The 15823-nt window shown below is 41.9% G+C and overlaps 3 protein-coding genes across 3 annotated transcripts in view; 2 read left to right on the top strand and 1 right to left on the bottom strand.

Moving 5' to 3' along the window:
- LOC115139298 (uncharacterized) overlaps nucleotides 1–15823 on the top strand; it is a 49165-nt gene that overhangs the window by 10924 nt on the left and 22418 nt on the right. The window contains 7 exon segments of the mRNA XM_065026969.1: nucleotides 254–359; nucleotides 13567–13665; nucleotides 13944–14405; nucleotides 14551–14733; nucleotides 14962–15007; nucleotides 15270–15382; nucleotides 15560–15733. Coding sequence (XP_064883041.1) covers nucleotides 254–359; nucleotides 13567–13665; nucleotides 13944–14405; nucleotides 14551–14733; nucleotides 14962–15007; nucleotides 15270–15382; nucleotides 15560–15733 — 1183 coding nt within the window.
- LOC115139303 (interferon-induced protein 44-like) lies at nucleotides 470–5050 on the bottom strand. The gene is made up of 7 exons (XM_029676519.2): nucleotides 4375–5050; nucleotides 4229–4280; nucleotides 3870–4065; nucleotides 3408–3560; nucleotides 2896–3067; nucleotides 2484–2584; nucleotides 470–2381 (listed from the first exon to the last, which is right to left on the bottom strand). Exons 1-7 carry the CDS (start codon nucleotides 4853–4855, stop codon nucleotides 2181–2183), a joined length of 1356 nt encoding a protein of 451 aa, XP_029532379.1. The 5' UTR covers nucleotides 4856–5050; the 3' UTR covers nucleotides 470–2180.
- Nucleotides 5141–10839, top strand: LOC115139302 (interferon-induced protein 44-like). Its single transcript, XM_029676516.1, has 7 exons — nucleotides 5141–5832; nucleotides 5931–5961; nucleotides 6834–7029; nucleotides 9314–9466; nucleotides 9888–10059; nucleotides 10190–10290; nucleotides 10403–10839. Exons 1-7 carry the CDS (start codon nucleotides 5364–5366, stop codon nucleotides 10646–10648), a joined length of 1368 nt encoding a protein of 455 aa, XP_029532376.1. The 5' UTR covers nucleotides 5141–5363; the 3' UTR covers nucleotides 10649–10839.

The following is a 15823-nucleotide window of genomic DNA, read 5'->3' as shown; positions in this document are numbered from 1 at the left end:
TTTTTGCCCCACCAAGATTTACATGCTAAAATCACCACTGTTAAGGGCTAATAGTACACGCCACTTTGGTCCATCATTGGAAACCTAAATGTCAAAGTGGCCACTTATTGAAGGGTCATACTGTTAAATGGTATTGCTCCATTTATAGTAGCAACAACTGTGTTACTACGCAGCCTACAAGGAAACATTGTAAGTCCTGTAAAAAAAACTTGTCAACCCATTTGCTCTTACTGATCTGTGTTCTCTTTTGAAGGTTTCTTCAAGATCCTGCAGGGAAAGGACGAGTGTGGCATCGAATCAGAGATAGTGGCTGGGATCCCACGACTTAAGAGGAGTCCAGGCTTATCCCCAGGACTGGGGTCGACTCAGAACTGTGGTCCATTTAAAATAAAATTGTCTTCAGTTTATGAAGTGGAAATAATAAAACATTCAGTATTTTTAAATCTTGTGTGTAAAACCTAGGAATATCTTTGGAACAAGTAGACATTTTATTGATTTTTTAAAAACATTTTCATATTTCCAATGATCAGAAGCACGTTGATGGCTAGCTGTTAAGTACAAAACAATAGTTTGTTCTACATTTTTATATTGCAATGACTATTATGTTGACTGTACTCCAATGGCGAGTTGTTTAAAATAACCTAAGAGGCATTAGGAGGTTTCAACAAAAACTGAGTTAATGACATTTGAAACAGAGCAGAAAAAAACAACAATGGTGAAAGACAGTATCTTGAAAAATAACCAACCTATGAACCCCATTTAAATCCATGAGAAAGCTCACAGTACCATTTAAAGACATACATAGACATTACAAACATATTCTAATGACCGATGTTGGGGAAGTAAAGCGTTACTTATTCAGAAAATATTTCCCCACCGTTTCCATGATCTGATCTGGACTTGTTTCGTCATTTGGTCCTCCGGCGAGCGGAGAAAGCTATTTGGAGAATTGTCACGACAGCTGTCAATAAAAATTGATAGAGGGCGCACCTCTGATATTTGCCATTGATCGCTTCTGTGATAGCAAATCCAGTAGAGGGTTTCACCGTCTCGTGGCAAGTGTGCGCTCTATGCAATGGTCGCACTGGCGGCATATTGCGAATGAAAAGGAAATACCGAGGTTTTGCTTATATAATAGGCTCGGTTGTGCAACAACATCCATTTCATTGGATGACATAAATAGTAAATTCCTATATTTCTACCTTTATTTTTTAATTAGTTTAACTTTCCCAATGCGAGGGAATTTATCTGACAGCAGACTCTCTTAAAATGATTTCCCTGTTCCAAATTATCCATCTTCATGAAATGATTCAGCAAATAGCATGGTCTGCTCGTAGTTCTGTATGTATGCCTACTGCCTATGCATATAGACTATAAATTACCATTGCGCATTGTTTCGACAGACTTTCAATTTTATGATCAGTGCGCTGGAATATGGCTGCAGTTTGTGGATTATCAATTTGTACAATTAGTTTTATATCAAGCCAAAGGAGGACACATGGAATGATTGATTTAGATGGTAGAATTTACAGAAAAGTAGGGCGATATTTTCTTGATTTTAAAATGGATGAAAACAACAATGCTTAGCCTACATCTCACCAGTGGAGGCTGCGGAGGGGAGGACTCTTCCTTATAATGGCTGGAACCGAACGAATGAAATGCCATCACATGCATGGAACCATGTGTTTGATGTATTTGATACCATTGCACTTACTCCGCTCCAGCCATTACCACAAGCCCGTCCTCCCCAATTAAGGTGCCAACAACCTCCTGTGCATCTCACAGTGCATAAAAAGGTTGTCTTGTGTGAGAGGCTACCTATACTTTGGTATAAATCTGCAATGCAAACATAAATACATCAGTGAATAGATCAGGCTACACCACTTAGGAAATAGTTGTGACCAAGATGTTCCTGATTGGGTTGAAGGAGAGAAAAAAAAATAATTAGATGAACCTATCTTTTGTAGAGTGTGCGTTGCTTACCTCCCTCCCTCTGAGGCTCAGAAAGTTAAACAAACTATAAGGTTTTGAGATATATTTTCATGAAAGCAACACAAAGTAATATAACAAGTAATGGGTTACTTTCATGTAATATTACTTTTTCAAGTAACTACTCCCAACACTGCTAATGACACATGCATTGCAGCACAACACCTTTCTACCCAGTTACTTATCAAACATTAAACCGTCACTGGACTGGCATCTGCAGGGGTTGAAGGGCAGTAATCCTCAAATGTGTCGTCCACAGCTTGGAGAATGTGATGAACTGCACTCAGCAGCAGGATGTCAGTGTTGCAGCTCACAGATAACTCACTGGAATAGTTCTTCACTGGAAGCACATAGGACACTGGCAAACCCACCAACTCTGCTGCCTTCTGCATCTGTGGCACGGCAAAACATAAGATCGAAGATGGGATTGCAGATATAATGGTTTTACAACACATTATGCTACACCTAATCTTCAACTTTTGAAGTAGGCCTACCTTCTCCTGTAGGATCCGGCTGGAGTAGACAAACTTCACATCCTCTTGGACGGCATGACACATCTGGTCCACATGGGTCAACAGAACCACCTGGGGGATGTCTGGAGAGGACGGTGTCATATAGATGTAGGATCTTAATTGTATCACTCTTTTGCTGCTGAGAATGTTCCTGCACAGCAGGAAATGCAAACTTGTAGTGCATTCGAGTTTTAAAAAGTCTTCGGAAGTTTGTCATTTCCACGTTGACATTTCAGACTGATTTGCCTTATGTAAATTGTATCAACCTCTGCAAAAATGTGCATTAATTATAATCCACATAATAATTCACATTTCCTGCTGTAGCAAACTGGGTCAAATTAAGATCCTACATCTGGATACAGTAGTCAATGCGTGTGTGTTTCTGAAATCTCACCTAGGTCTGAGATTTCAGCTTGAAGTGTCCTCAGTGTCTCTGTAAGGTCCTCACTGGTGGTCATGACTTGGCAGGCATTCAAAACGAACACCGCACAATGGATTTGGTCATTTACCGATGGAACAGGTCTGTAACCTGAAGTCTCAGCTTTGATGGGCGATTCACTTTGAAACTATTGTGTTGAACAATGTCATTGTGTTGCCATAAAAAGCAAACAAAACAAATTAATTAATATTGTTGCGATCCAGTAATGAGCCATGTTATAATTCCCACAAAGTGGGTTAACCCTATTGACACAATTCAACCCAGTCGCCTGGGTTCACTGCCCTGTCCCTATGTTAGCTATAATGTGTGTATGTTGGTTACAAAGTGAATAATATGCATAACATGTTAATAATATAACATCTTCAGTAAAATATTACATGGAGGTTCCTGTGATCTTTATCCCAAGCAAGGCTAGGAATCATCATGAAGACATTGCTACTCCCAGAAAGAAAACAAATGCTACCTACCTTGTGTCCCTCGGGGGCGTGCCCGTTGATGACAGCCAGTGCGTCTGGGACGGTCAGGCCAGTCGTCTCACCGTCCCCCAGAGCCAACACATCACACAGGGTCAGAGCTGTGGGCTTCCCTCCTCTCTCTGACCGGATGTCATATGACTTTAGCTGGGTAGATAAAGAGGACAGACAATGTTGTCAGTCTTTTGTAAGACACAAACTCAGACAATGACCCCCAAAAAGACAAACATACAGTATATCCATAGATGAAAGGGGAGTATCTTTGGTATATATCCCTTCCCATCCACCCACCCACAGGGCAGGTCCTCACATTCAGAGACACACTGATATGGCCCAGATGTTCTCAAGCATCAAGCATTTATCTTGTCTGTTACAAATGTTACTCCTTAGCTTTCTATCTCTGTCAAGGCATCATCAAACGTATATGCTAAAAACTCTTTGTTACAGACACTATACCTTCTTGATGAAGCCCTTTGTTGCAGTGCCAATAAAAGGCAGGAGAAGGACTCTTCCGAACATCACAGATCTGACAGAGTTGATGAAGCTGGATTTTCCTGACCCAGGAGGACCCATCAGCAGAACCCTGACTTGGTTCAGAGACTGGCAGGCCGGTTTGAAGGAGACCAGATTCTTCCTCAGTGACCCCCTCTCTCTGGTAAAATGGGACATCATAGAAAGTGTTGTAATATTACATCAGACAGCCTGCAGACGGCTTTTAGACCACCAATACTAAGCCACAGACTAGCCTCTACTGGTGTAGAACAGATTACTTTGTTATTGATAGATTCAGGAAATTAATTTCCAATGTGACCTACTTCTCAGTCCACGACAGCTCCCTCCAAGGGTTCAGCAGGACATCTCCAACACCTTGAACATAAAAATAACAAACAATTACAGTAGGCCTAGACTACATTTTCAGAGAGTACATTTAATTCATCACATTGTATTGGGGCAGAATTACTTTGAATGCGATGCAACTCCACAACCATGAAGGGCACCTCAAACTCGTCACTCCAATCGGTGGGTGTGTAGGTATCATCGAACCCCACATCAACACAGAGTGTTTTGTCCTTATTGCTGTAAATGTTTAGGCAACCCCCAAAGCCTATTTTTTCTCTATTAAAAATGATTGAATGATGGTGCTTCACGACAGGAAAGACGTTTGCTTTTTGATGGTCTATTTCGAAGACAAATGCCCCTCTGTCCTCTTGGCAATAAAAACCAGGTCGTTTACTCATATATCCCCCCTTCATCGTGCCGGATTCCAAATAAACGATTACGACGAATCTTCCCTCTTGATCGAATTTAGAAATCAAATCGCTCATCTTAAATCCATGGTGGGGCACCTTGTAGAGCAGGTGAAGTCGGACAGGTTCGGGAAAAAACTGTAACAACTGTTTCTCGCCCCCCAAATCCAGTGCAGATACGGCTGCATGGGCCATGGAGAAATCAAGCGGAGATAACTAGCCTGCTACGAAGTCGACGAGCTATATGCAAATCAAATATGTGTGCCTATTTCCAAAAGTGGTCTGTTTTGTAAACATGTCCGCACCGAAATCAATAATGGTCTCACTGTGGAATGGCCATATCCACATATGCCTAAATAACTGACTATCGAAAGTGAGATATTCCACAAAAACGAAACTTACTGTAGCCAAACCCACATTTACTGTGCATAAAACAACTGCGCCCAAAGGACCGGACGTGAAGGCATTGGGAGGGTGAGCAATTCGTAAAGAACTATTATATTTTCATGGTAGCCTAGGGTGGGTTGGCTAATATTTTTTGATTGGTGACAGGTTTAATTTCTCTGAAACACTCTAGGCCTAGTATTGATTTGGTGCGGGTTCGTAGGCTATCCATTAAACCGGCTCAGAAATAAGACTTGGAATTATTTTATTTGCATAGCTGTAGTAGATTTCGTGAAGTCTAGTGACATCACGTTTTTTAATGGCTTCAGTAGTAGCTGCATTGAGTTTGGAGCAAGAGACGCATTTGTTGAAGCTCCTTCCCGAACCTGCCCAACTTCACCTGCTCTACAAGGGAAGCCACCATGGGTTCTACATGCATACGTTGAGATCTAAAATTGACAAAGAAGGAAGATTCGTTGTAATAGTGTATTTCAAATCTGGGGATGTAAAGGGGGGTTACCTGAGTAAATCGTCTGATGAGAGTAAGGACCAAGACGCATTTGCCTTCGAAATAAACCATCAAGAAGTAACACACTTCCCTGTTCTGGATGACTCTAAGGCGACACATTTTTCAACCGCTATGTCAAATGGTTGCTTGAAGTTTGGGGATTGTCTAAAGTTGTACACCGAGAATAGATCCATTTGCGTGGAATCGTGGGATATTATGTATCACCAGGGTATATGGTTAGAGCCGGAGTACCTGGATGTTGAGCTGTATCGAGTTGGAAGTAAATATAACTACTCGCCACCCAAATTAGTTTTTAATTTCTGTCATTATTGTACTGTTATTTGTACTGATTATGCTCTTATTCATTTTATATTCAAGGTGCACGGAGGGAGCTGCCATGGACTGAGGAGTAGGTCACACTGTGAATTAATTTACGGAGTCCAACATTCATTCACTTTAAGCAGTCTGCTTCTGCTATGACAACTAGAAACACTATTTGAAGCCTGATGCAGACCTGGGTGCAAATACTATCTAAGGTTTTTCAATTACTTTGACATAGACTACATTTCAAAGTAAGTTTTAGGATATATTTTCTTAGAAAAGCTGTTGAATATTTGGAAATGTATTTGAAAATACTCATATATTGACAAATGTATTTTCAAAGACATTTGTATTTGAACCCAGGTCTGTTTGGTGCTAGGGGTATTTTAAATATATTTGGAAACAAGTAGCCTATTTGAAAATAGTTTCAAATAGTCATTATAGGAAAAATTATTTGCAAATACATAGAAAATAAGTCATTAAAATATAAATACTTAGGCATGTCTTTGAACTTGGGCTGTCAAACAGGAAAATTGTTTTATTGAGTTATTTGCGGGATTTGCTGGGATTTAATTGCGATTAATGGTCAATTCTGTATTTGCTCAAATTGAGCTGTTATTTACAATTTTCCATGCAAAAAAACATTACAAGTATATTGACGTCTGATGTTGTCTAAAGTAACTACCAAATTAGGTACATTTAGAAAGCACATTTCCTTTAACCTCAGTGTCAACTAGTTTTTACATGGCATTGTACATTTTAGCTGTATAGATCTATTTTGGATGTTTAGAGTATTTCCAACGCTTTCAGACAATGCGATTAATCACAATAAAAAAATGAGTGCACTAAATGACAAAATGTTAACTTGAGTTATCTGATTAACTTTGACGGCACTTATTTCAACCCAGGTCTGATCTGATGTAATATTATGACTTTTTCTGTGCAATTCCATTTCACCAGAGGGAGGGGGTCACTGAGGAAGAATCTGGTCTCCTTCAAACCGGCCTGCCGGTCTTTAAACCGGGTCAGAGTTCTGCTGATGGGACCTGCTGGGTCAGGAAAATCCAGCTTCATCAACTCTGTCAGATCTGTGATGTTCGGAAGAGTCCTTCTCCTGCCTTTTATTGGCACTGCAACAAAGGGCTTCATCAAGAAGGTATAAAGTAAATAATCTGTAACAAGGAGTATTTTGCATGATACAAACTGACTAGTGAAGGTCTACATACCCATTGCACAGTCTTCACATTTTGCTGCCTTAAAATGTAATCTGAAAAGGGATCCACTTATTTATTTTCCTGTCGATCTACACAACCTAATCTACATTATTTTATACACAACAAAAATATAAACGCAACATGTAAAAAGATCCCAGAAATGTTCTGTATGTGGAAAAAGCTGATTTCTCATAAATTTTGTGCACAAATTTGTTTACATCCCTGTTAGTGAGCATTTCTCCTTTGACAAGAAAATCCATCAACCAGAAATATGTGGCATATCAAGAAGCTGATTAAACAGAATGATCATTACACAGGTGCAACTTGTGCTTGGGACAATTAAAGGCCACTCTAAAATGTGCAGTTTTGTCACACAACACAATGACACAGATGTCTCATGTTTTGAGAGAGCGTGCAATTGGAATGCTGACTGCATGAATGTCCACCAGAACTGTTGGCAGAGAATTAAATGTTAATTTAAGTCGCCTCCATCGTCATTTTAGAGAATTTGGCGGTATGTCCAACTAGCCTCACAACTGCAGACCACGTGTAACCACGCCAACAGGAAATGTGAATTATGTGGATTATAATTTATAGACATTTTTTGTAGGGGTAGATACATTTAGTAAAATCGTTGAAATTGTTGCACGTTGAGTATATATTTTCCAAACTACTAAGAAATACAAAATGAGGATGCATTGATTGCTTTTGTCGTGACTTGACTTTAAAATTCATCTGAAGACTGTTATTTATCTAATTAACTAAGTATGTTTAATTGTTACCTGATAAACTTAATCATGTAACAATTAACTCATTAGGATTTGGGGCACCACAAGAGCAGTTTTTTAAAGAGTTACCATCTCTCGAATGAAACTCTAAAAGGTGTTTACCTATCACATCATATAAACAGTCAACTTATATAAAAAGTCAACTTATTAATCATAACCTCGTCTCATATCATCATTCTGAACAGTCGTAACCTCCTTGCATCTGCAATAACCCAAGCCTTATTTATGATTCAGTACTACACAAATTGATTTAATTATTTATTTACTAGCTAATTAACTCGGGAATACAGGATAAACATACACACTCTGCACCTGTTATTGACTGGAGACGTAATACGCTGAAAACAGATCCCTAGTGGAATGACAACAATGTTGATGCTTGTTAAAGAAGAGATGGAGAGAGAGGGACAGAGACACTTAACATTGGTACATTCAGAAAGTACTCTCACCTACAGTAACCATATACTTTGCACACAAACCGCCACCCGCTTTGAGTAAGAAATGATGAATGTATTTACGTGAAATGCCTGGGTTCGCCGGGGGTCTCTTGGTGAACAGGGCAGCCTTGGAAAGGGGTTTGGGCCTTTTCGCGGCACGCTTGTAAGGCTTTGATAGTCCGAAATGGTTCCAACAAGTCTTCTATTGTTGTCCTTCTTTGTCGTTGTCCAGTATCCGGTGACTTGTCGTGAAGTCCTGAACAGAACTACAGAGTTGACTTTCGTTCCATTCACTCTTGAAGAGGCTTCTTTGAAGATAGGCTAGCCAGCCGTATCGATGGTTTGAGCTGAGTAATAGGATAGTCCTACTTCAATTCACTTTGGAAGAGGACAGCTTCATGTTTTTCTGTTCTGATGTGTTTTTTCTTAACCCATCATTTATATAGTTTGCTCAAAAGGGGCGGTTCTGGCAGGCTGGCACGCTCCCTGACCTCACTCCGGGCGGTAACTACTCAGTATGTAAATATTATGGAAAACAATTATCTTTACAACTTGTCAAAATACATCCCTCTCTTAACAAAAACACTTTCATCATTTTTCATATTACATGCACAACGCATAGTATGGAAACTTTGTATATGTAGTTAGTATACTTTCCAAGTTACAGTATTTCCTTTATAACATTTTTAATATGACATTTTAAGGCAGAAAATGGGAAGACTGCAAGTGGTATAGACTCACTAGCATCTTTAAGATACTGTAGATAGTGCCTTGATTGAGATAGAAACCCAATGAGTATAATTTGTAGCAGACAGAGACATGCTTGATGTTTGGGAACATCTGGACTTCCATATCAATGTGTTCATGAGTGTGAGGACTCGCCCTGTGGTTGGGAGGGATGAGGAAATGTGTGTTAGGTATGTCTGTCTCTTTAGCAGTCGTCGGAGTTTGTCTAAAAAAACGTGCTCTCAAAACACTGTCCGCTCTCCTTATCTACCCAGCTGAAGTCGTATGACATCCGGTCAGAGAGAGGAGGGAAGCCCACAGCTCTGACCCTTTGTGATGTGTTGGCTCTGGGGGACGGCGAGAGGACTGGCCTGACTCTCACAGACGCACTGGCTGTCATCAAGGGATATGCCCCCGAGGGACATGATGTATGGTATTACCTATCTAAATGTAACAATACAATCAAGATTTTAAAAACCCTTAGTCTTACTGAGGATAAATATCAGAAAAGATGGGCCTATATTGCTTGCTACGGTTTGTCCACATGTAAACTTGGAAGGCCTACTTTTTAAATGTTTTATTGTTGATGCTGTTATAACCAACTGCCGGGGCGGCAGGGTAGCCTAGTGGTTAGAGCGTTGGACTAGTAACCGGAAGGTTGCAAGTTCAAACCCCGAGCTGACAAGGTACAAATCTGTCGTTCTGCCTCTGAACAGGCAGTTAACCCGCTGTTCCTAGGCCGTCATTGAAAATAAGAATGTGTTCTTAACTGCCTTGCCTGGTTAAATAAAGGTAAAAAAAATGGTTTTGTTTGCTTCTCATCAATAAAATGATTCTCCCACACAATAGTTTCAAGGTGAAGCGCCCATCAAAGCTGAGACTCCAGGTTACAGACCTGTTCCATCGATAAATGACCAAATCCATTGTGCGGTGTTCGTTCTGAATGCCTGCCAAGTCATGACCACCAGTGATGACCTTACAGAGACACTGAGGACAATTCAAGCTGAGATTGCAGATCTGGGTGAGCTCATCCCAAAACTTCATAGGGCAATTTTGATATCAGTTGATGTTATGTTTAACTGCATATCATAGCTATAACTGATTCCTCTCTCTCACTCTCTCCCTCACACACATGACACCGTCCTCTCCAGACATCCCCCAGGTGGTTCTGTTGACCCATGTGGACCAGGTGTGTCATGCCGTCCAAGAGGATGTGAAGTTTGTCTACTCCAGCCGGATCCTACAGGAGAAGGTAGGTTAAGTAATTCAAACGTTTTAATCAATTTAGATTCACTCAATAATATGATGGAACAGTATTTTTAAAGTTTTATTTGCAATCTATCATATGTTTTGCTGTGCCACAGATGCAGAAGGCAGCAGAGGTGGTGGGTTTGCCAGTGTCCTATGTGCTTCCAGTGAAGAACTATTCCAGTGAGTTGTCTGTGAGCTGCAACACTGACATCCTGCTGCTGAGTGCAATTCATCACATTCTCCAAGCTGTGGACGACACATATGAGGAAAACCACCCTCCCACCCCTGCAGACGCATCTGCAGAACCTCCATCTGCAGAATTTCACAACAAGCCCAGTAACCTTTTAATATTTGACTAGTAACCATTGGTGAGAAATCATGTGCAGTTGTTTATTGTGATTGGATAATGTTTTCTTTGTTTTCTTTTGGGTGTAATTTTTTTCTCTCTAGATGTTGGAACCTACCTATGTTTATTATGTTTAAAAATAACAAGTTAATTCAAGTGAGACAAAATATGTTGTTGTACAATAAACCAATGAGAAGATGACAATGTCTGTTAGATTTTATGTTGGCCTATTGTATACTTTGAAACAGTGACGTGGATGCCAGTGGATGGATGCCAGTGGTTCCCTACAAAATGTACAAATAACATACACTATTTTATTCCTTCAATTTGCAAGAGTCTGCATCTATCTCACTGGAGAAAGCATCCGAGTGAGTTAAACAGCGCCCCTCTGTCTCTGTAGCCCATCTAGCTGATGCTGTCTGGTCAAAAAGATTGATATTGTTGCCACCCGTAGCATTGAATGCAAGGGAATCCAGTGAGAATTTGGCCTCCCTTGATATTTTTTGTTGTTGACAATAACAGCCAAGTGTTGAGCTAAACTGAGTGAGCTCAACTGTGAATGGTTCTGGCACACCAAAGAAAAGTGTCAAGGGAAGCCAGTTTGGATTTGGCTTCACACCCATCACATCAAGCCAAATGTCATTGACAGAATTGAATTGTTGCAATTTGTGTTGTCCTCCGGTCAGATAAAATTGGCCCTTTCCTAAATTAGCCATGGACAGAGATAAGAATTTGGACTTGTGGTTTTACTTAATTCTAAGTACTGGCCAATGATTATAACAGCGATTCTGATCCAAACATAAATTCATACATTGTGCCTCCGGCCTGAGAGGATATAAGTTCAATATGTAGGTAGATTTAGTAGGCTAAAGTTAGGAAAAGGATTAGGGTGAGTACATTTTTTTTTTTTTGCTAAGTACATTTGACAAAAGCTGGGGGGGTGTATGTGTGGACCGTGATAATTCCTTAATGATGTGGATAGCGAGGAACTTGAAGCTCTCGGGCTGCTTTGGAGGGCAGAGGGGCCTGAGCCCCTGATCCTGCCAGGATACAGATGGATGATGTAGATAGCCCACATAGGGGCTTCACACTTGGTGTTTCAATAGAGCTTTAGTTGAGTAACACTACTCAAAATGTCAGTTGTAATTGCACCTGCATGAAAAATCTTCATATTTGTTTTCTTAGTGCTGCCTGAGTTAGAATATCCCACGATAAGCTGCAGACCATACTATTTACCAAGAGAGATTTCATCTATATTTTTCGTAGCTGTCTATTTACCGCTACAAACCGATGCTGGCACTGACTGCACTCGAACTGTGTTGGGCCATAAGCAAACAAGAAAATGCACATCCATAGTCAGCGCTCCTAGTGGTCAGTGATTATCTTTTGGCCTCAATCACTCTGCCTCCCTTCACATTTTCTTCAATATCATCTGTGGACATAGATATTGAGACCCCAGTGATGACTCTCCTCAATCTAGCATATGCACCAGGGACATGGCTTTTAATCACCTTCCCATTTTCCATTTTCAGAATCTTCTCTTGCTGAGCCTGGCTACCACACAATATTAACACTCTACCATTTCCAATGAACCAAGCTAATTTCACTTCACCCACTTTTCTCTACGACATTAGTTAGTCAGATAGGGTGGAAGTGAGGCCATGTTGTCTCATCAAACACTATCACCACTTTCCACCAACACACCATTACTCTTGCTTCCTACCTTGACCCTTATGCTTTCTTTACTAGACCGCCAATGCTTTCTGTATCATGATCTCTCTTCTTCCTGTTTTTCCACTACCGACCATTCACGTCCTTGAACCTCATCCTACCGCTCCTTACCATCAACACTGACACCCATATTGTTCTCAATCCAGCACAGCTGTTGCTTCACCAACTTTTCCTCCATTCCGTCCTCACTACTCGCTGCCATTTCCAACCTCTCGTCCCAATCGCCTCCTCTCTTCAATTATCTTGGACCTTTTTCAAAAGGAGGCGAGAGAGGACTGAGGAGAGAAAGCGCAGAAGTTGAGTAGTCTAATTGAGAAAAGGCCTGTCTCTCAATCCCCATCCCACCCCAGCCCAACAGTTGGAGATATTGCATTAGCTAGCTAACTGCTGAGCTGCAACATAATTCCAAAGAAGAAGAACGGATGAGTCGACAAGGGCAGAGAAATATAATAACGGTGCCGACCCGGAACTGAGTTGTTGCTTTTTATTCGATTGATTCCATTTAAATTAAAACGAATTCGTTGCAGAATTACCAAGTTTGACACGAATAGAGGAGAAGATAACACCCGAAAGGCGCATCTTTAGATGTTTCTTGTCAAGGCAGGTTTACGGACAGCTGTATTACTTGGAGGGTGCCCTAGTGACATTAGCTAGCTAGGCTATGTAACTGTTTCTGTGACGCCGACTGACTTATATGTTATTGTTAACGTTTAATGTTTTTTTTGTGTATTCGTCCACGATTTGCGTTTACTGGGAGTAGTGAGCGAGTTTCTCTGGATGTAGGCTATACCAACGAGATTTTCTCCCAGGATCATCTTGCCAAAGCAGGCCAGAGTTGCTACTTTGTTTCATTTTTTTTGCAGTCAGAAGGCTATCAGTTTTTGAGAATCTCCACCTAACTTCCCCACTTTTGATTGACGCTTGAAACATTGTTGACCTTCTGTCACAAGCTGCTAAAACGCGGACCCGGTTACGTTGTAACCTGAAGGGCATCTCATTGATAAGAAACCGTACGTATCTGTTCTGTAACTGCTGTGACAACGTTTCGCTTTGATATTTTTTTTTTACTAGGCTTAACTCTTTATTAATAGGCACTCTGTAGCTAGTAAGAGTCTAAACGCCCTCGGACCTCTGTACGTTGACATTCTGCCTCCGCAAATCCCCCCTGACGAGTGTGTTTGCATTCGTGTGTCATCACAGCACTGTCATGCTGCTGTCTCACTCCGACCTATGGAAAGTGTGTTTGGAGAACATCTACAGACCCTACACGGTGGTCCTCGCCACCATCACCGCTGCCCTGTACTACCTCTGGGGCTGTGAGGGCCAGGTCAGTCGCTCGGCCAGAGACTAGCTGCCTTCGGGGTACTGTCTTCTGGCTTTGAGAGCATGTGCCTCTGAGCTCCGTCTCATTTAACCTCTAGTATTTTACTCTTGAGTGCTTCATACCTCTATCTGCAGGCACTTGCATTATGTCCATCCCTCACCTTAGTTTTTAGAGCAGGTTGTAAGAACCAAATAATTTAGCACCCAATATTGTATAGATATTGGACTTGATACCGCTATCGGATATAAATTAGGCCTGCACCCTGTAAGATATGCTTTCATCCACTGTTCCCCAGCACCTTTTACTCATATGCAGTTTTGTTCCATTGCCCAACCACTACAGCTCGCAGAATATATGTCCCACAGTGTGTGATTGTCTGTTTGGTTGTCTCTGCTTATTCCACACTGTTTTCACACATTTCCATCTTCTCTTTCATTCTCCCTCTGTCTCTCTCACACCCACACTTACTCCTGTACACATCTTTGATTAGTCCCTTTTGCTTAAACACACACATGCTCACATACCCATGTCCTCTCTCTCTCTCTCACCCTCAGACACCAGTCCTGGTGTGTAGCGATGCATTCCGTGTGTTCCTACAGAGGCACTGCCCCGTGGTGGCTGAGCCCTTCAGCCCTACTCCCTGGTGCTGGGGAGGCCGGCTGCAGACACTGGTCAGAGTGCTCATCAAGTCCAGCCCCCAGGTCGACTACAGGAAGTAAAACAACCCAGAACCCACAACTTCCTTCCTTCCTCTCTACCCATAACCTCTCTAGTCATCTGCATATTGGGCCAACCTACTGTATACCATTTGAAACGGTATTCAGTTAAAAGACTAACCCTTCTGTCTCCACTATCCTCAGTGAGTTGATCAGGACGGCTGACGGAGGTCAGATCTCTCTGGACTGGGTAGATAACGGGGACAGTGCTGCCTACCCAGAATGCTACTCTCGTCCCACAGTGCTCATCCTGCCGGGCCTCACAGGGAACAGTCGTCAGACCTACGTCCTCCACGCCGTCAGCCAAGCCACCCGCCGCGGATACAGGTCAGCCTGAGAGGCCATGACCTTTCACTTTACCTGTCATGCTATATGGAATCCTTGGTTTAATCTCGAATACGTTCTTGTTGGTTCTGGATTGGAATAGATTTGTTTTACAGTGCAGTATGGTAGCTTGACTGTCATCTGGAGTTGAGTAACACTGACATGGGGCTCTTTGTCACTGTGCTGAGGGTTGGAATCTGAGATAAGATCTTTGTCTCTCTGTTTCCCCAGATGTGTGGTCTTCAACAATAGAGGGTTTGGAGGAGAAGAACTACTGGTAAATTTAGGGAATGCCTTTTTAAGTGCACTATCATGCATATTCCACCAGGGTCTGCCACAATGCAATTTTGCAAGCAGTTTGATAAGACATTATACTTCTGTTCAAAGGTTACATTGCACACAAACATCAATAATGTAACATAAGGTCTGTGCAGTGCTTCAGACTCGTAGTCTCATCCACATGTCAGCCCATGTCTTCTCTCCCAGTAGACTGATGATCCCAGTCCTGCCCCAGTAACCTACCCCCCCCTCTCCCCCAGACCCCAATGACCTTCTGTGCGGCGGACACCTCGGACCTGGAGTGGGTGGTCCTCCATGTCAGAGAACTCTTCCCACAAGCCCCTCTGCTGGGCACCGGCGTGTCTCTGGGAGGGTAAGTGCTTAGAAAGGAAGAAAATGCATAGAGGTTATAACTGCTTAAGTCTGTTCATATAGTTTTTTTCTCCCTCTCTATACACTCTTCTTTCCCCATCTTCTATCCTTCTCTTGTCTTTCTCTACCGCTTCTCCTGTCTTCTCCCTCACCCCTCCTATTCCTGACTGTATCACAGCATGCTCTTGTTGAACTACCTGGCTCGTAAGGGTAGTGAGGCAGGGCTTGTTGCCGGCCTCACAATGTCTGTCAGCTGGGACACCCTGGAGTCCTGTGCCTCGCTGGAACAACCAATCAACCGCCTGATCTTCAACCGACACCTCGCCAGCAACCTGTGCCAAGCCATTAACAGGTAAGACTGACTTGTCGTCTAGTTGTTGTGGTATCCATGTACGTGTTGCTGTGAATGTTGTTGCCATGGTTATTGGCCTTTCAAAATTGA

The sequence above is a fragment of the Oncorhynchus nerka genome, linkage group LG13 (assembly GCF_034236695.1).
Source record: "Oncorhynchus nerka isolate Pitt River linkage group LG13, Oner_Uvic_2.0, whole genome shotgun sequence".
Taxonomy (NCBI): Eukaryota; Metazoa; Chordata; class Actinopteri; order Salmoniformes; family Salmonidae; genus Oncorhynchus; species Oncorhynchus nerka.
This window is presented reverse-complemented; position numbering and strand designations above follow the sequence as displayed.

Coding starts and splice junctions, on each gene's coding strand:
- LOC115139303 (XM_029676519.2), bottom strand. CDS start 4,855: ATGGCCCATGCAGCCGTATCTGCACTGGATTTGGGGGGCGAGAAACAG. Junction 3,561..3,869: donor CAAAGGGCTTCATCAAGAAG/GTATAGTGTCTG, acceptor TTATCTACCCAG/CTAAAGTCATATGACATCCG. Junction 2,585..2,895: donor AGCTGAAATCTCAGACCTAG/GTGAGATTTCAG, acceptor CGTCCTCTCCAG/ACATCCCCCAGGTGGTTCTG.
- LOC115139302 (XM_029676516.1), top strand. CDS start 5,364: ATGGCTTCAGTAGTAGCTGCATTGAGTTTGGAGCAAGAGACGCATTTG. Junction 5,833..5,930: donor TGAGCTGTATCGAGTTGGAA/GTAAATATAACT, acceptor TTTATATTCAAG/GTGCACGGAGGGAGCTGCCA. Junction 9,467..9,887: donor ATGCCCCCGAGGGACATGAT/GTATGGTATTAC, acceptor CCCACACAATAG/TTTCAAGGTGAAGCGCCCAT.